At 42.7% G+C, this 20,376-nt stretch overlaps 1 protein-coding gene across 2 annotated transcripts in view; it reads right to left on the bottom strand.

Moving 5' to 3' along the window:
- Positions 1 to 20,376, bottom strand: part of LOC122785653 (glutamate receptor ionotropic, NMDA 2B) — a 119,006-nt gene that overhangs the window by 17,818 nt on the left and 80,812 nt on the right. For both annotated transcript variants that reach the window (XM_044051548.1, XM_044051549.1), the window contains 4 exons: positions 9,643 to 9,757; positions 5,922 to 6,130; positions 5,436 to 5,607; positions 132 to 285 (listed from right to left, as the gene is read on the bottom strand). In XM_044051548.1, the coding sequence (XP_043907483.1) occupies positions 132 to 285; positions 5,436 to 5,607; positions 5,922 to 6,130; positions 9,643 to 9,757 (650 nt within the window). The remainder of the gene's footprint in view (positions 1 to 131; positions 286 to 5,435; positions 5,608 to 5,921; positions 6,131 to 9,642; positions 9,758 to 20,376) is intronic.

Genomic DNA, 20,376 nt, shown 5'->3' with positions numbered 1-20,376 from the left:
TTGGACGCTGCATGTAAACAAGCCCTAATCTAAACATTTCATAACGTTTCATAACATAAATAACATGAATACAATTATAATATAAAGGTCAGTCTGGAGGCTCTGCGACAGTAGCCTGCTCTGTTCCTCACCTAAGAAGGCCGAAGGAGACACAGTGCCGTTGCTCCGGGAGACCATGACGCTGATGCCCGTCTCGATGAAGGGGACGGAGAAGTCGATGACTTCTGACCTTTCCTCATTGATGGTCAAGGAGCCGACAGCCATGTGAGCGTTTTTTAACACCACCTGGGCACGAGGTAGAAGAAAAAGGGCCATTCATTATCTCTCCATCATTTAACATCCCTTAATATTTATAATTACTGAATTATTAGAGTCAATAGGGACAAAGGTAGAACTCACGTAAAGATCTAAAGGGCTATTACAAAAGCTTCAATGTAGTGAAAATATGTTAATAAATGAACGTGACTGGGTCTCTTAGCATGGATTCAATTTCAATTTTCAATTTCAATTCTATTTGCTTTCTATTAGCGCCAAATCACAACAAACATTATCTCATGGCACTGAACATAGTCAGGCACAAACCTTTACAATATTATAGAGAAGAGCGAAACGCAACATCTGCCTCGACGGGTTGGGGTGAAAGGTAAAATGGTGATGTTTTCAGCAATCTGATAAAAAGGACTATAAATAAATACATTTTACCTACTGGATCATCCCAGTTATTAATCACACTGTACACACTACGTCCTTTTTTTTTTTTTTAATATTCTGCCTATGGTAATAAGGATGTAGAAGAGGCCGAGTTATTTGTCAGCTGAGCACTTCAGCAACAAGTCTCCCTCTGAGCTGTTAAAAGGTATTCTGGGAAAAGTAGGAAATCAAATGAGACATAAAAGCAGATGGGTCAGCTTGAGGGAAAGTAAAAGCAAGTGGATAAATACTTTGAATATGCAAAGTGAGACATTGAGACAAAGGTAGGTCACTGCAGGAAGTGACAGGAGGCCAAAACACACACACACTAACAGTCAACATGGACACTCCCCCTGTGATGCTCACAGGGGGAAGGAAAGAGAGAGACGGTCCGAAAGAGTGAGGAAGAAAGTGGGTTACCACAGTGGGTCATGGCTGCCTGAAATAGCCTGCCCCATTGTCTCTCCTTCCTCTATCTGCCTCCCTCCCTTCAGTGCCTCTGCACAGGTAATATATATTTAGTCCGAAATTTTACAGCCCTACAGCACAGGGGTAAAGTGGGACGAGACTGTCTTCCCGAGTTAATAAGGGGTGAGTGAGACTCAAAGTGCCAGTTTGTGCTTCAGTGTTAGAAAGTGTGTGTGTGTGTGTGTGTGGACACTGAGTATATGAGTGAGTCATAAAGGGACAGAGAGACGGAGAGAATGAGAAGCAGACGGCTCTTTGTTCTCCACCTGTGAAGTGGACCTTTACAGACAGAGAGAGTATTACACATCTACTGTGCACATTATCTGCAAGTCTTATGTGTCTGTCTGTCTGTCTGTCTCTCTGTCTATGTGTGTGTGTGTCTATTGTGTGCACATTTGCAACTTTTCAAACTAGTTGGTGCCATTAGCATGTAAAGCCCAGATGTGCATGTACACTTGTGTTTCAATGTGGCCCCAGGGAAGACAAATCCGTCCAGCTCTCTCTCTCTCTCTCTCCCTCCCTCCCCCACCCCCTCCCTCTCTCTCTCTCTTACCTCCCTCCTACGACTTGTTCTCTCCGTGTTATGAAACTGACCCATGTGGGTGTTACTGAGAATGAGTGAGTGAGGATCTGTGTTTGGGTGCGTGTGTGCGTCTCCGATGGTGTGTGTGTGTGTGTGTGACTCTCTATTGCGAGGTCAGAATCATGTAATCAAGTGTATTTGCCTCTTACATTTTACATCAGGAGCATTAGGGGCAGCACGTGTCAGAGTGTCCAATGAAATCAGAATTGAGTTAGGAATAAAAATGTGGAGCTTCTCAGCGTGTTCATTGATTTCTCTTTTTTCTCTTTGATCTTTTCTCGCTAAGCTGCTGCAAATTGTGTAAAGGACGTCAGCTAAGTGTCCGGGACTGTGTCCAGGCACATCCTTGTGTGTGTCTTTGTCTCCATAAGTGTACTTATCAGCATCAGTCCAGATGTAGCTTCGTTAAAAGATGGAGATATGCTACAGTTCTGATACAAGATATAATATGTAACAATTCTGCATTAAAATATCTAAAAACAACAAGACTAATGTTCTTCTTCTAATAATCTTTTCAGCAGGCTGTACACCGAGAGGTGCAGTGGCGCCCTCTCGGTCACCTCCCACTCCCACGCATAGCCTGGCAAGAAACTTCATTCTCAAGATGAATGTAATGTATTTTTTTAAGCATTGTACTTTTCCAGCACTCTTTAAATCTATAGAAATCTGTGATTCCTTTTCAACGTAACATACAATTTCAAACATCCACTTCTGCTGTAAGGCCGCCGTGTCTCTTGTGCATCTGTCAATCTGCTATATTTGACATATTCAAAGGTTTGCCTTTGAAAATCATACTTCTAAATACTCCTCTGTAGTCGAATGAATACCAGGACTCTGCGATATGAAGAGTCTGTCGGTGCTGCTCAAGTTTCACAGTAAAACGCTGCGGTGCTTTTACTTTGAAACACAAACAGGACGCGGTGTGTTTATGACATAACATGTGACAGGTAGAGATGCTGAAACGAGTACAATTCACTTAAAAAAACAGGTGAGAGGTAATTCCCAGAAAGAATATGTCACCAAAAAAAGACACTCCTCTCACACAGACAGTGTGAATGATCTGAAACCACGTGAAAAGACAGACACGTCGCCACACGTAACAGGAACCAGTGTGAAATATACAGTACTACTAGTTACCCAGTGTGTCGTCTTGTCTAGTTTTGTTTTTTTCATTTTATTATGTGTATTTCTAACCACTCATCACCACTCATTGCTGTTTGTGTGTTCCGAGTAAAACGTGTGCGTGTGTGTGTGTCTTCATATTTAAACATTTATGTCCGTCTGTGTCCATGTGTCTGCACATATGGACACAGTATTTGCTGCCTCTTTAGGACCATTTTCTGCCATAAACACTGACCTTGTCAGGACCAGTAGTCCTCATGGAGATCAAAACCTGGTCTTAACGAGGCTGAATGTCATTTGTGAGGAACTGGTTAAGTTTAGGGCTAAGATTTGAATCATGGTTATGGTGAAGGACTAATGAATGCAAGTCAATGCAGGGTCCTCAGAACAATAGCTGCGTGGAACTGTGTGTGTGTGTGTGTGAGAGAGAGATGGGGTGAGTACAGTTGCTGCATGTGCTCATCCCTCGTCCTAATGATTATTCATCTGTAGAGGTGAAAAGGACATGGCACATTACAGCGCTTTTAGTCAGGGTGAGTTTTTTTTCACAGGTGATCACACTTACAGCTCGTGCCAAGCCAACTAAACACCGCGGCTGACTGGCAACATCTCCTCACTGACTTCATGTAGTAGATTAAATAGGTTGGTTTGATGGAAACGGAACAGCAAAAAAGATTTAATGTCGTGAAAGATGGACTCAGTCTCACCTGTGAAGGTTATTCAAACTTAATTTTCCTTGAAAAGAGAAGGACAGAGCGTGTTTTCCCACTCGTGACCTTTGGGTAGCTATTGATCTGTTTGCCACTGTTCTTCATTAACAAAGCCAGACAGCAAAAGTGCAGCTCACTCTTACGCGCTGAAGTATGAGAAGTGACAATGACCTTCTCTCAGGACCAATGTCGATAAGAGGACGCGTAAAGCCCAGAGTAAATTGTTGCGTCTGACTGAACTGCACACACCCTCGGGTGAGGTGTTTAATCCACGTGACAGACAGCGTGAGGTCGACCTACAAATGAAAGCTCTTCATTTCAGATTCTTCATTTTGAACCTTTATTTCTAGTGCTTTTATTTATTTGGCCTTCAGCGTTGTATGTTGGGTATTCTGTGGACTTAATTTCCTGTTTTATTTTGGATCTGTGCATGTGTCTTTCAATCTGTCTATCTTCATTTCCTGCAGCTGCGTTGAATACACCTGTGTGTCGCTTTCTCAGTTCACTTTATGTTCTACATTTTCCTCTAAATCCCGGTCACATTGTCTTGTTTGCTCTCCGTTTGGGATTATTGTGCTTGTGACTGCCTTTTGTTTTCTAATCTGAGTTACTTCAGTAAAATGAATTCTTTTTTTTAAACAAAAACTAAAAAAGAAACAAAAGAGGCAAAAACCATCAAAAGCAGGAGGGGGAGGGTTAAGGTCACAGAACAGGCACAAGAAGCAGGAACAGGGAACCAAGCAAAGTAGGACATGCTCAAACTGCACAGATGAGCCAACAAACGGACACCGAGGCTACGCTCAGATTACCAGGCTGAAGCCATTTCACATCAACCAATTTTTTGCAGTTGACTTGACTCGTGTATTTTTTTCCATGGCTGTGCAGACACAGAACTATGATTGCCAACACATTATTTTTTTTTGTCTGTCACTTCAGCATGTGGTGCTAGATTAGATATCTGATATGTGGCCATGTGACGAGTATGGTCAGATCACAATCCATGTAGCTTGTCTATTATAAGCTTTGACATCATTGAACTCAATCACACATTTGCTGCAACAGCTTCAATTTCTCAATTTCCTATCAAATAAATGTACATCCCCATCTTCATTTACATGTGTCCCACTTCAATACAGAGCGGTCTCACAAATGTTTTCTGTTGTTGACGACACACACACACACACACAAATGTATTAGGGCGCATTCAGATGCGAGACACTATCAAATCTGACCTTGTAATGACTCAGATTTGAATATGATTCTAAGAATGTGGCTGGTAATCTGAACGTAAGCTTAAAAAACCTCGGGAAGCAGAGATAACTGAACACAAAGATCATAATTACATAATAAAACGGGAACAAGATACAAGGAAACCAAAGAACAAAGAACCAAAACCCCAAAGACTAAGTACAACCAAACTTAACATCCTCCAGGACCTGAAGTCCTGGGGTCAGAGGTCATGACACTATGAGCAGTAAGTTGAAAACAATCTTCTTACTATTTTGTTATAGTAAGAACGTGTTTCCTTGTTTCCTTGTTTGTTTCCCTTTTTTCCCCCCATGATTGTTCATGTATATATTTAAAGGGCAACTTTTCTTCTAATCCAAGTTTCACCTCTCAGTCTGACATGACCTACTTCCTGTCCTGTGCCGACCTCAAACAGGCTCCTCTTCTCACCTGATATTTTTACCAAATTGGCGAATGTCTTCAGGCAAATCCCACAGTTTCTCCTCTGGCATGTTGTACTGTCTTACCTCTTAAACAGCAGTGATTTACACTGACGGAACATGTGAGTTACTGACAGTGATCTGTGAAACCAGAAGCAGGAGACACACAAAAAAGACATGCTCGCTCCTCCTCACCTCCCCGACCATGCCATTCCACGTTCCATTGATCTTCTTGCCATGTTTGCCATTGGTCACCAGGTAAAGGTCGTAGGTGAACTTCACAGACTTGGCGATCTTCTTCAAGATGTCGATACAGAAACCCTTACAACAGCGCTTGATGTAGATGCCCGACTCCTTAGTTTGATTACTACATGGAGAGATAAATATTGAATCAAAAATATACACTAACTGTTAATTGTAATTATGCATGGTGCATGTGGCACTGACATTCTAACTAACCGTGTTATGTGCCATAAAGTTACCATGGGAATGTGTTTGTTTTCTTCTACTTTCATCACTGCTACAGCAGATAAATCTATGAGTCAGTGTGGCAGGTGGCCAGGAAACAAGTGTCTCCATTAATATACACTTGAATTCACACACAATTAGTCAACAAGTCAGGACTTGCTCTCATTCCTGTTTCTCTGGCTTTGTTTTCTGGCACTGATTCTGCCGTCTCACCCCATCTTGATCTGCTTGCGGCAGGGAACGGTGTTCCTCATGCAGGTCCCGCTAAGAGGATCCACGTCTTCCACGATGACGAACGGAGCCTCCTCCAAAGTCACGATGGACAGGTGGTCGTCCTCCCTGGTTGCTGCCCCCCCATACAGCTCATAGCGCGGCCACACATGGTACTTCATGGAAAGGGAGCCGTTCTCCCACTTGCCCACCTGCAGAGAGACAGAGAGACAGAGAGACACAGACGACAAGCAAAGACAGTAAGAGATCGTATTCCTTCATTCATTCTTACACCCACTGGGTTATCTACAGCCACGGAGACCGATAACACTAGATTAGAGTGATAGTTCAAGCTTCTTGAAGTGTATGAGCTGCCATTTTCTTGGACCCACCTGGGAGCCGGACACTAACGGTCACTGATATCTGGCCACGTACCAAAAGGCTCCCCTAATGAAATCGACAACGGTTTAATTCTATCTTATCTTTTGACTCCTGTATTATGTAAAACCACTGATTTTCTCCAGCATTCTCATTATTAAATAATAAATAATTGGCTAAAATCACATGTCGTTAGTGAGTGTCCAGCTCTCAGTGAAACAGTGGTGTGCACAGTGAAGTCAGTGTCGATGGTGCATCAACACCTCATACAACCGTTCTTTGAAAATCCCAACTATCCCATTAAATCCTTTTATGACTCACTACAAGGAAAAATAAAGTCGACAGGAAGAAAACTCGGAAATTTTTATTCAACTCCCCCTTTGCTCCCCACTGAACATAAAACCCCACCCATAGCCCATGTGTGTGACAAGAGGAGAGGAGAGGAGAGGAGGAGAGAGTGGGACCTAGTGTAGAAAATGAGAGCAAGGTTAACATGAAGGACGAGACTGAAATGGGGGAAAGAGCAGAATTCAGATCAGGAGGAGAGACGGAGAGAGAGATCACATGAAGAAAAGGAAAGTATGAAAATGAGAGTTCAATTTGCAAAAGGGAAACAAAAAGACGACAAAACTATAGGTGGAGGTGAAAGAGAATCATTCAGAATCTAAATGCTGCTTCTTCTGTGGAGGAGTGTCCAGCTCAGAGCTCTGCACCAGTCTAATGATGAGCTCATGAAACCTGGACATAGAGATAAACCTGTGTCATTTCCTCTCTAGTGTCCAGCGGGGTCACTTTCATCGAGGTGTGTGAGTGTAAATGGATATGGATCATCACATAATTGGACATGCTATAAAGGGAGATCGGGTGAAAGGAGAGCTGTTGCTCAAGAGCGTTGGGTTAGGTTTGCACACTAGTTAAATATGTAAATGTACACACACACACACACACACACACACACACACAACACTCCGGGGGAACACAAAGTTGGCATGCATGCCTCGAGTGGACAAGCTGAACCTGTGTATCCCTTGGGCACATCGCAGCCTACAGCCTTCTTCGAGCTGCACAAGAGTAAGTAAGTGAGAGAGAAAATCAGAGAGGGGAAGAGGAAACGACAGCGAGAGGAGGAGAGATGTGGGGAGAGTAGGGGGTTAAACTCAGCCTGGAGGGGAATAAACTGGACTGGACACTACAGAGTCTTGACACTACTTCAAAGGTGTGGTGGAAGGATGGTGGTAGGAGCTGGAACTCATTAGGGTCCAAGAAAAGTGGTTTAGCTGGAAGTCGAGCTAAGAATTAAACATGAGTGAGAGAGAGAGCGAGTGAGTAAGGAGGGAGGGAGAAGACAGAGGAGACAGGAGGGGAGCGATTCACCTTGTTCTCTGATCAGAGGACAGAATATAGATTAGAGGCAGTAGAAAGACAGAAACCCTGAGAATAAAGAATAGGGAGAGTCAGAGGAGTGGGTCTGTAGGACACAGATACAAAGGAGAGGGAGCCTCAGGAAACATGGACGCATGCTGGTTCATTTAAGGTTTGGTTGAGAGTGCGACTCAGGATTACTGTCGCCCCATGTCAACGCTCTCTGCTGTCAATGCTTGTTTTTATCATTTATGATCAAGTGAACGTTAAGGTTTCATATGGAGTCAGATTTGAGTCACAAATGAACCAGAAAATCTAAATACACAAATTGCAAATACAACTTCAAAAATATTGTATTTTATTTGTTTGCGATGATCAGACGTTTGTTTGTTTCCGACTCTTCCTGTTTGCGCTGCCTGATTTGTTTGAGATTCTGATCATGGGCGGGGCTTAGGAAGCTGCCTGCTGATTGGCTACTGAGTTTTCCCCTAGTTTTCCCCCTCGACATCCGACAAGTGACTTATTATATCACAAAAAGTGTATTTTTAAACAAATAAAAGACAACATTTTTGAATGATTAAATCGGTTGTGGTTCATTTTTGTTTGTTCAATTCATAGCATTGTTTGCTTCTTTAAAGTCATTTACAGGTGACTTTAAAGTTCATATTTTGCCATTATTGTGTTCTTTAGGAAACACCTGTGGCTCCTTCACGGCAGATCCTGACGATCCGTTCACGGCGATGTTCTCTTTGCACGGCAACTATTTTGACATGACGTAGCAGGATAACGACTGAGGAGTTAGCGATCACATCAACACTAGATCCGGTCTGCTCAGTTCATGTCTGTCAGGACAAAGTGACAGTGAGCCGGCGAGGAAGCTAAATGGAACTCAGCCATCATCATCATTATTTGAGCATTTACAGTGTGATTTTCCGAGTGTGGCCCTCTGAGGGGCATTTTTCTCTTCTGTGGTTCCTCCCTTTGCTCCTTCAGCTGCCAACACTTTGAAAGGACACGGTTGACCATATGTGACAATGACGAGACGTTTCTTAAGTGAGCCTGTGCGTGCGCGCACTGATGAATGTAGAGCAAGGTACGAGTCGTCATTGTTGTTCGCCAGAAGGTGAGAACTTGTTCACCGTATAATTTGATAAATGAGGCCGCCTGAACACGAGCTCATTGTGATTCAGCTGCCATCGAACCCTAAGATCCCGCAACAGTAACTTTTCATATCATCTCGCCGGACAACAGACACTGTGATAACAGCAAAGGTCAAATGGTAATTTCGACAAAACTTAACTACAAGTTGTGTTTTTCAATCACGCCGCGTGTGACTTATTGCAAAGGTAATCTTATCGCGCAACTGAGGGACAAACGGTACTCCTTGTGCATCTTTTATTTTACGGGCAGAAACATCAATGAGGCCTTTACAGACTTTCATTTACAGCAGGAAGAGTGAAATAATCCAAACATCATCACACACCAGTGATGTGTTTATTTAGTTCTTTTGCTCTTTAAGTTCAATTCATCTAAAAACGCTCTTTTATTGAGCGCATGCCTGTATCCTGTTTTTGTCTTTTTGTTATCTGCTCTAAATAAAATTGCCTTCAGGATTAATAAAGTTGTTATTTACAATATGAATTCAGCAGATTTCATAACAAATAGGAGGCACATAAATAACGCTTCATATTAAATAGCTTACCAAACTTTAGAAACGAGCAGCTGTGTGGACTGCGGCGGCATTCTTAGCACATCAACACTCTGGAGTCTGTGCCGCAGTTTATTTATTGCTCAAAGGCACATGTTAAAGATTTAAAATGCTTAAAAAGTGGAAAAATCACTTGATAGGAGAAAGACAACTTGCAGAAAGTTTTTTTTTTTTTTAACTTTCTGCAACGCCACTGCTTCCACGCCGTCATTCATGTGAAGGCCACGCATGAACGTTTAATGCACCCACACACACACACACATATGTTTCTCTCACCCTGTCCCACTGTCTCTCCTTGTTGAGCAGAATGATGACCAGCTTGGGGTGCATCTGGTATCCGTCCTCGCTGAATGACAGATTGCGTCCCTCGAACGTCACATTCATCAGATACCTGCAGAGGGACAAATATAAGGAGGAGTCAAAAGTTTCCTTATGTGTCGGTTTATTTTCGGCGCACTTGCTGATATTTTTGATTGTGGAACGCTACGGTTAATATTTGAACGCAACAAGGTTCAATGTATGCACCTTTGTAATGTGGCCTTAAAGAAGTAGACAGGGAGAGATACACGTTAGTAATGTGAAGCTATAGAGCTTATATGGCCACCAGGGAATGATGCACAAGCCCTTGTAAAATGGCCAGTTAGAGATAATGTATGCTTGCTTAATGTATGAAATAAATAATAAACAGAACGCATGGAGGTTAGTGAAAGAGGACCCGAGGACCCTTCAAAGAGAATTGATTAAATGTTCAAATGAACTGACAATGTGAAAGAAAAAAGAACTTAGGCACATTTTTAAGAAGACAAAAATGACATCAATGCTCTCATCTGTCTAATGTTCCGTCTAAAAGCTCAGGCGCTTAGTCTTGAAATAATTGCTCGGACAGTATTTGAGTTTCTATGTAAAAAAAAAATATATCAGTATGAAGTTTTTATGAACTTTAAAACCAATTTGGCTTCTGCTCTCCTCCTGTAGTTATGACTCGGGGCAGCGTTTAACAGCAGAACAAACGATCTGTCTGCATTGCTAATTGAAAAAGAATTGCTAAAATGATTGGACATGTTTGTTGTCTCATGTAAAAGACAAATTGAGCCGTCTCTACTCTAAAAGTCCTGCTGTGTCCTGCCGACATATGATAAAGCAAGCTCTGAGGACAGTGATGGAGACAGGAGGCGGTAAAAGCAGCAATGCACTTTATATTTGGCATCAAATGTAACAAAATAATCCAATAGCAGTTTGTCATCTGTGTGTGTGTGTGTGTGTGTGTGTGTGCATGGTATTCCTTATGTTGTGGGGACGTAAATCTGTTTAAACATTCACATTATAACATAAATTACTACATTTTAAAGACATGTTTTAAAGTTAGGCTGAGGGTAGCGTCAGGGTTTAGGCCACTAGCAATTATGGTTACGGTTAGAGTCAAAGCAGTGTGCTCTGAAGTCATGGAAACCTGTGTGTGTGCGTGCATGTGTGTGTGTGTGTGTGTGTGTGTGCGCGTGTGTGGGAGACATAAAAGGAAAAATGTAGAGATAGCAGCATCGATTCTGTCAGGTGAAATCATTTTACCTCCTTTCAACTAAACATAACACATACACACGCACACACACAGTCAGCACTGCTGCGGTCATGGTGAATGTGTGTGGGTGTGTGTGAGTGTGTGTGTGTGTGTGTGTGTATGAGAAGAGGAATGTTTATGTCAGGTGAACTCAGAACAGTTCACTGTCAGCGCACACCCACACACACACACACACACACACTACCTTACACTGTGTGTGTGTGTGTGTGTGTGTGTGTGTAGCATGTAGCGGTAGCTTGCTCAGTAAAGATTAAAGGGGCCACAGCATCGAGTCATTTTGTAAATGGCTTATGATTTATGCAGCAGGTTCTGAGCCTTGTGTGTCAGAGCCGAGGCTCTACAGGGCAAACACACTGATGCTATGACGCTCATCACAGCCCATTAAAAAGATCTATACTTAATGAAGGAGTTAGAAGAAGGAAGCTGTAATTGCTGTTTGTTTTTAAAAAATAAAATAAAAGTCACTCCATTCTGTCCAAAGGACGAGGACCGTTTATATGATGCAGCGACGCTGAGCTTCATCGCTGGAAACTGTTGCTCGAGACAAACGCATACACATGTGAAGATCATATGACTCCATCATTGCTGAGCCACCAGCGTTACACACACATTTATTTATCCATCGACATACTATACTGTATATGGTGTGCATGATTTTGAGGCAGTGTTTCCATGGAAACAGCCACAAAGAGAGCGAGAGAGACGAGAGAGGGATGGAGTGTATACAAGGGGGGAAGAGTTGACAGATGCTCTGTGTGTGTTTGTGTGTGTGCGCGTGCGTGTGTGCGTGTGTGTGTGCGTGTGCATCCTACATAAGTTAACAGCAGTCACAGTGCGCAACACAAGCATATGTGTGTTGCCATGGTACCCACAATCACTTTGTCTTCCAAGCCAATCTGTTGCGTAACTATGGAAACAGTAATCTCGCAGAGGGTGGGAGGAAAAGAGAGAGTGAGAGCGAGAGAGGTGGGATTCAAAGGAAAAGAGGGATGGGGGTGGTACATGTTGGACTGTAAATCTCTCTTCTCTGTACTCACAAGCAGCGAGGGGTTACTCAGCATTCTCACCCACACACACAACAACATCATAGCCACATGCGGACAATCCCAGGTCAGACTCTGGGACGGAAAACGTTGGACGACAGACACCATTTCCACTGTCTCACAAAGACAAGACACGACAAACGAGTTACATCAGCGATTAATCATTAGTGAGTGACAGATCAAGATTATGGACCACATGTTTAAAGGAAAAAATGGATCAAGTCTCCCAGTTTCCTCGCGCAGTCCATCACGACTTGATTTATAACATCAGTAAACATTCTCCTGAGGAGTTAATGGCCTCAATCGCTAGTTGTGTGTTACACGAGGTAGATTTTGTGTATTATGTTCCCATTTAGAGGAAAACACATGATAAACACCAGCTATCGTCCAATAGGAGAACAAAACATCAAAATGGTGCCTGAAATTCTGGAGACTTGAGACGAGAGATTCAGATTCTTCTGGGTGAGGTCATAAACAGACTTTATTCATTTATTGATTAACCAGCAAGGTCCGTTTCTCTTATTTCATTTCTATGTACCTCACATAGCACATACAGTTTAATTTTAGTTATGGTTTAGTTCGATTTTAACCAACAGAGGGCGCACATCAACCAAAGCACTAACGTAATCAGCAGAAGAAGAAGAAGTCAAAGTGCACGGAAACAAAATGTGAAGGTAAACGTGGCAGCGACTGATGCTACTGCATGGATCACTAGTTTTCATAGACACCTGACGGCATTAAGACAGAAAAGCTCAGTGGTACAGCGAGTCGTCTTTCAACTTGAGGGTTGTGGGTTTGATTCCTGACTCTGATGTGTCCTTGGGCAAGATAAAACCCCACGTTGCTCCTGACGGTGTGAATGGGTTTGACAGATGAGTGATAGAAAAAGCGATGCACCTAGATACGCTGTATGAACGTGTGAGTGAATGGGTGTGAATGGGTGAATGGCAAAAACTGTAGTGTAAAGCATCAAGACTAGAAAAGTGTGATATAAATGCAGACTAGATTTACCATTTAAATTCATCTGCAACAAACTTTTTCCTCTGGATGTAAACCCCGCTGATCCCCAGGTCAGTCAGGTTAATATCCACAGTCTATATCTTCCACAAAAATATCTTTACTTTATGATGCTCACATAACTTATTTCCACTGATGTACAATGATACAAAAGTAAAACTAAAACGAGACGTGCTTCTACAATTTGCTTTTACTGATTTACTGACTTTCGTTAATTAACCCTTTGTGGTGGACTGCCGATCTGTCCAGGGTGTTCCCCGCCTTTCGCCCGATGTCAGCTGAGATTGCCACAGCTCCCCCCACGACCCTCATGTGGAGGATAAAGCGGTAGAAGATGGATGAAACAATCAGTTAACCCTGTAATTAACACCTAACCCTCAAAAAATCAGCCTGGACCAGAGAATGTCCAGGAACTAAGTGCTTTTGCCCATTTTTTCCAGAATAACTTTCAATACCTGGCAGCTTTTTACAATTTACTGCATGTTAAAGTAACGTTTTAACAATTTAAAATGAAGAAAAACATAAAGGTTTATTTAGAAAAACAGATTTTGCGTGTTGAATTTGAATTCTTCCCACTCTCTCCTCTCTGGCGACAAAGACGCTGATTCCTCCAGCTTCCTGAAACAGCGCGAGCGGAATCATCACATTAACCACACGTTGGCTTTAACGTGCGACTTCTCAGCTTCCAGAAACTGTTGGAATTTTTCCGATAGCACAAAACGTCGTGTAACTACAATAACGCAGGCACAGGAAAATGTGCCAAACCTGTACTGAAGCCACTTTATGTGCTCTGAAATGGCATTAAGTAACATGATTACTAGGGATGCTCTGCACATACAGACAGCAAAATATGATGTAGGCACACGTCCACCCACCGAATAAACCCTTTGTCTTTATATACTGCTGCATCTGTGTGTTTCCCATCTAAAACAATAGCAGATACTATAAACCGAGAGGCCGGACGTGAGTGACGGTGACCAGACTCCGCCGGGAAATGCTCAAATCAAATCTACGGTAACACTACACCGCCTTGTGTTTGTGTGACATTAAAGACGTTTCCGACAATCCATCCTCGCTCGTGTCGTCTGAGGAAGATGGCTGCTGGTGTGAATCAGAACGACACACACGCTCGCTCGCTCGCTCACTCACACTCGCCACGCTTTCTCCGTGGCCTGACACAGATATGTTTTAGCGCATGTTCTTGTGTGAATAATGGAGGAGTCGTGTAAAATATTGATCAGTCATTTTTAATAAATTAACCCGACATGAATTAGTCAAGAGTTACACTCCTTAGCAATTACTGCGGTGCAATGTACTCACTGGAGTCGTAGGAAGAGGAATCTATATGGAGGATGATCACATGCCCCAGATGGCAGTGTGTGGTCGCGGCAGACAAACATACTGTAGATTTGCCTCATGCACACTTGGGGTATACAGTGTGATTGCAGGGGGGGAGGGGGGGTTGTGAATATGTTGCACGTGTGTGTGTGTGGAGGTTTCTGTGAGTGTATTCAGACATCACAAGTGAATGTGTAAACAGTGTAATAAACTGTGCTAATGGCAAAGAAAGTGTTTCGACACAGAAGCACTGGACGTTGTGATTGGATTTAAGGCAAATGTGACACAGCCACTGAAACCAATCATTACATTTAAAGTTGGTTCTATTCTTGCCACAGTAACAACGTAAGTAAGCAAATATTCAGATTTTTTTTGTTTGTTCTTTTTTTTGAGTGCATATAAAGATAAATAGATAATCAACAAAAGGTAAAAACAACAAATAATGCAATACATATAGTCATATGTAGTACATACAAGCACATCATATGAAATGAACTAAATCCATTAGGACACAATGAAAGTGTAAAGATGCACACTTTAAATCAATGTCCTGGTACGATAGGGATGTAAAGGTCTGTGTGTACAGATGCTACGCTTGGGTGCGAGCAGTCATACAGCGAGTACACCTGACTCTGAGGAGGTAACAAAAAGAAATAAGAGGCAAGTCACTCATGGCAGTACCCACACACTATTCCAGGGGGCGCTAATGCTGTTTACCAACGGCCATGAAACAACAAATGTCCACACAACACAGCAGACTAACATGGCCCGTTCAGAGATTTTCATCGTGACAAATGTTTATAATGAAGATATCATGAACATGTAATGAACACGAGGTGATACAAACTGTAACTTAGATAAAGATAATTCAAATAAAATTAATTTTCCCCCGTAATAACAAACCCATGCTGATCCGTGACCCCAAAACTGAGGCACTTTAAGAAGACGAGAAGCCTCCGTGATATCACCGTTATCAAGCTCTGCCCCCATTGAGTTAAAAATATACCAGTTTAAAGTTACGTCTGAGGGATTATAATTCACCACTTCATCTCTATACCCTGAAGGTGTGGTATTTCCAGAGGCCTCCTACTGCTGAACATCATGCCAACCTTCACACGGCGAGATTGTCAAATCAACGTCGCCATTTTATTTTATTCTGGGCAAAAACTGCAGGATGGCGGCTTCCAAAAGCAATTTATTTATTTTTTTTCACAAATTGCTTCTTTGGACAAATCACATCTCCTCGAACATGGCTCAATAATATGTGAACGTCCAAGACTCAGTGAGTCTCCAGTCTTACTGAGTGGGTGTTTAGCCTGTTCCTGCTGTAACGGTACCAGTGGAGTATTATTATTCTGAATGATTCTTTGGTTTATTTAGGTGTTTTTAATACGTTTCAGACATTTCTTATAAATGGATTTACTGCTGTCATTGTTGCCTTTTGCTGCGGATAATTTATTGTTTTCATAATTAGTACCTGAAGTGTGCCTGCAGCAAGCCTCGAGGCTTCCGTAGATGACAAATTTAACCTTGCGTTCACCTGGAGATGACTTCTTAAAAGTGAATGTAATTCTCTTTATGCCCTCTGGAAACAATATTTTAGTGTTAGTTGGGTAAAGTACTACATTAACTTCAATTAGAGTGTAATGGAGAGACCCAACCTAATGGCCTGTAAAACTTAAAACATGCTCTTGATTAGTGTGTGACTCCTCTGGCTTTAAGAGCTGCAGAGAGATACAATATCAGAGCATAAAACACACCGTGATGGACTAATAGTACGGCATTGTCAAACAATAAATAGTCTTTTCTTTCCTTTTTCTTGCAAACGATATGAAGGCTTCCAAGTCCCACACACTTTGATAAAGACAATATCAAATTCCACATGCCAACTATCTGCAGAGTTTGGTATTTTGACTTCTTCTTCCAAGACACAGAGGGCTTGTACCGCAGAAAAGAACTAAATAAACCAAACAGAGAAGAAACCGATTCAGTGACAGGCAGCTGAAAAGATTCCGGAGAAGACAGACACAGAGAGAAAAATGGAAAATGGTAGAGGGAAAGAACAGGAGAAAAAGACAAGGAGCATCCTGACCTACTTCCAATCAAGCCTCATCACAGTTACCGCTGTGATGCCTCCCACTGGCCTGCCCCATAAACACACACTCATGGCCCTCGTACGTACATACATGCAAACACAGTGACAAAGTCTCACTGAGGCAACAGAAGTTCAAAAATATCCACACAAGCCTTAAAAGGATTTGACACCTTTCCAACTCCGAGCTCATTTGGAACCTGTCCACGCCTCGGCAAGGTCAGGGCCGCTGTTGTCAAATTCATGATTCTCACAGTGCTGTGTATTCCTCAGCCCCTCTCTCTCTCTCTCTCTCTTTCTCTTGTTTTCTGCTATCTTTATTTGTCAGGCATGTGCTGTAGCATGAGCTGGATTGTCACAAGGCTGGCTACAGTGGACTTAATTCACTTAGCCGAGCGGCATGGTGAAACGCTTGTGGACAAGGAAACGCTCAGCAGAGAGGGATCAGCGCGATGAGTGAGAGACAACAGAGTCAAGGCGACTGTGAAGCGACTGCTCGTCATCCCGCAGCTGCAGACTGAAATGGAAACTAGACCCGATTGACAAAGGCAAATCAGATTTCCTCACTAAACTCACTGCTTTAAAGTTCACACTCTTGACAAAATATTAGCGATGTGTGATCATGTCAAATAGTCACAAATCCCAGCACAAAGCAGTCGTGTCCCAACGATGTCACTCATCAGAGTTATTGAGGATATATGGGATTTACTTTAACATTTACTTCCACACGCTCCTTTCCTCCACCATTGTCATTGTATATTATATACTCACCCAAACGTCTTTCCCAGGATAAATGTGAATGGAGAAATAGGCCGTGTGCGCTCCCGCGTCATGTTCATTCTAAATCTACACTTCCAGTTGTTCTTTGTGAGTCAGTGAAACAGAAAAGTCTAAACCAGTGATCCCAACCACAGGTTTCAGCACTGCAAATACAGTCATGTTAGGCCTGTACTGTACCGGCTGACACTGGACACTTACACACTTGTCACAATATTGCTATATATACACAGTATATTACCTGCTCTACTAGGTCAGATAAAATACATTTTTAAACACCAGCGGATTTATTTCATTCCTACGGAAGAGGATTAGGGCCACACAGGAGTTCTGACTTTAAACTCAGAATTCTGAGAATATAGTCAGAATTTTGAGTTTAAAGTCAGTTTGTATTCAGAATTCTAAAAATAAAGTCAGAACTCTGAGAGTTTAAAGTCCGAACTCAAATATTTGTTTCCTGTATATGTATGTATACTGTACATATTTTTTTTACTGCAAATCATACCTAAATTACTGCAAACTTAATTACAAAACTGCAAATTAAAAAACCTACTAATTTATATGTAATGACCTTTCATGGGAATCACTGGTTTAAAGGAATGGATAAAAAGACAAATAACGGATAATTAAATACAGAAGACGGTTGCCAACTGATATTAAACACCACCACATTAATCCACAAGATAAAATGGCTGAGAACCATTACTGTAAAGCAATCCTATAGATTTCTGATTAATCTGAGATCTATGTGACCGAAACAGACCGTTTTCCAGACACAACTACTACGTATAATTTAATAATAGTACATATTTGGGACTCTACTTTATTTATTAATGAGGTTTTTGTTTTCCCAGCTCACAAGAGAACTCTCTGATTGAGTTGCTTCCCTTTCTACCCATCTTTCATCTACTCGTCCACTGATTCACTTAGTGAAGCAACAAAGCAGCAGGACAACGGTCCGGCCAACCAAGCAGCCAGCGAGCCAGGCAGACAGACAGCCATTCATTCCCTTTTCTAGTGTATAGACTGTAGGCCAAACAATAATCTCTCTTGATTGAACACTTGAAGACAAAGGTTATCACCAAACAAATTTAGTTAAAGCAGCGAGGGCGAAAGATCTTACCGGGGATCGCAGCTGATCTAATCAACAACACAGCTAAGTCGATTATGAGACTGCAGGTTGGTCGGGGAGAAGCAGAGGAGACGAGAGGAGAGGAGAGGGAGACGAGACGAGAGAGAGACGAGACGAGACGAGACGAGAGGAGACGAGAGAGAGGAGAGGAGAGGAGAGGAGAGGAGAGGAGAGGAGACGAGAGGAGAGGGAGAGGAGAGGAGAGGAGAGGAGAGGAGAGGAGAGGAGAGAGACGAGAGAGAGAGGAGAGACAGAGGAGAGGAGAGGAGAGTGAGAGAGAGAGAGAGAGAGAGAGAGAGAGGAGAGAGAGAGAGAGAGAGAGGAGAGGAGAGGAGAGGAGGAGGAGAGAGGAGGAGAGGAGAGGGAGAGGAGGAGAGGAGAGGAGAGGAGAGGGAGAGGAGAGGGAGAGGAGAGGAGAGGAGACGAGACGAGACGAGAGGAGAGGAGAGGAGGACAGGAGAGGAGAGGAGAGGAGAGGGGAGAGGAGAGGAGAGGAGAGGAGGAGAGGGAGAGGAGGAGGGAGAGGAGAGGAGAGGAGAGGAGACGAGACGAGACGAGAGAGGAGGAGAGGAGAGGAGAGGAGAGGAGGAGAGGAGAGGAGAGGAGAGAGGAGAGAGAGACGAGAGGAGACGAGAGAGAGAGAGGGAGAGGAATGCAGGGGAGAGGAGAGGAGAGGAGAGGAATGCAGGGGAAAGGAGACGAGAGGAGAGGAGAGTTGGACAAAAATAAAGTGGAACGAAAGCAGAGAAGAGTAGAGGATCAAACAAAGGAGAAGACCACAGGGCAAGAGAAGATGACAGAGTGAAGACCAGAGCAGAGAGTAGCACAGGACATGTCAGAGAAGGCCACTGTAGAGTTAAGAAGAAAAGAGCAGGCCAGAGCAAACTGCACAAAGGCACACACGAGCAGAGCAGGGGGAAGTGTATTCCACTGTGAACCTTGCTGTTATCTCTAAGCAGTAAGCAGTGGTGAAACAAATGCAAAGCCTCAGAAAGGAGAGAACAAGCGCACAGGGGTTGAAATGACATCTAAAGACTTCACTGGAATGGACAACAAAGCGTTGCCGCCTCAGTGTAGGATGTAGTTAAGTTTGGAGCAGAAAATGCATCCACATCCCTCATACGTCTTTCCATCGCAGGAGCCCGTGTTCTTCAGCTGAATGCACAGCTATAGTACTTGTGGACGGAACGTGTGTTTGAAATGAGCTGCGCAATCAATCTGTAGCAGAAAGCAGAAGAGGCAGAGACTGAGTGTGTCAGGGCTGCCACTTTCTATCTGAAATCCAGATATCCAATCAGACTTGAATGTACTTCAAAATATACAGCTTTGACGTGTATCGGACCGTTTGACGGAATTACTGCGCGGTCCAGCAAAGGACGCCGTTTGAAATCAGATGCTGTTTGGCTGTGAAAATGGACGACACAATCTGAACCGTCCTCCTGAGCTGACAATCACGACGACAAAGCTTCAGAAATCTTTAAAACTAAAAATGTTATTGTCAATTATTAGGCAAATAAACTGAATTCACCTTTTTTATACCCAAATTTGAGGCGGCTCGCTGGTCTGCATCAAGCATAACATTCAACCACTAAAACTACTTCCGAATATATGTATAATTTGACATTTTTAATCAATACACAATAATGTGCTTTACTATTTAGCAAATTTAAAAATTCACAGATAACAATAATAATAATTGTATTTTAGCATTAAATATATTATTCAATCCAAAGAGCTTCTACATTACAGAAAAAGATTAAAAAATGTTTTTTCGATAATTACCAGTGCTGTTAATTTAGGGCAGCTGTGGCTTTGGGTGGTGGTCTCATAAATGTGTTACGCACTGTACACGTGTAAATGAGCCGTACATTAGCCAGAACACAGCTGCTCCTACTTAGCAGGAAAGAAGCGCTTTCAACAACCCAAACTACACCAGTGCAATAAAACATGACAATCTCCTTAGCATTCACAAACTGTACAGTATAAACACACACACACACACACACTCTTCTGGCCTCCTCTGACCGTTGCTCTT

The sequence above is a fragment of the Solea senegalensis genome, linkage group LG19 (genome assembly GCF_019176455.1).
Source record: "Solea senegalensis isolate Sse05_10M linkage group LG19, IFAPA_SoseM_1, whole genome shotgun sequence".
Taxonomy (NCBI): Eukaryota; Metazoa; Chordata; class Actinopteri; order Pleuronectiformes; family Soleidae; genus Solea; species Solea senegalensis.
Note: the sequence above shows the minus strand (reverse complement) of the source record. Positions and strands in the feature narration are given on the sequence as shown.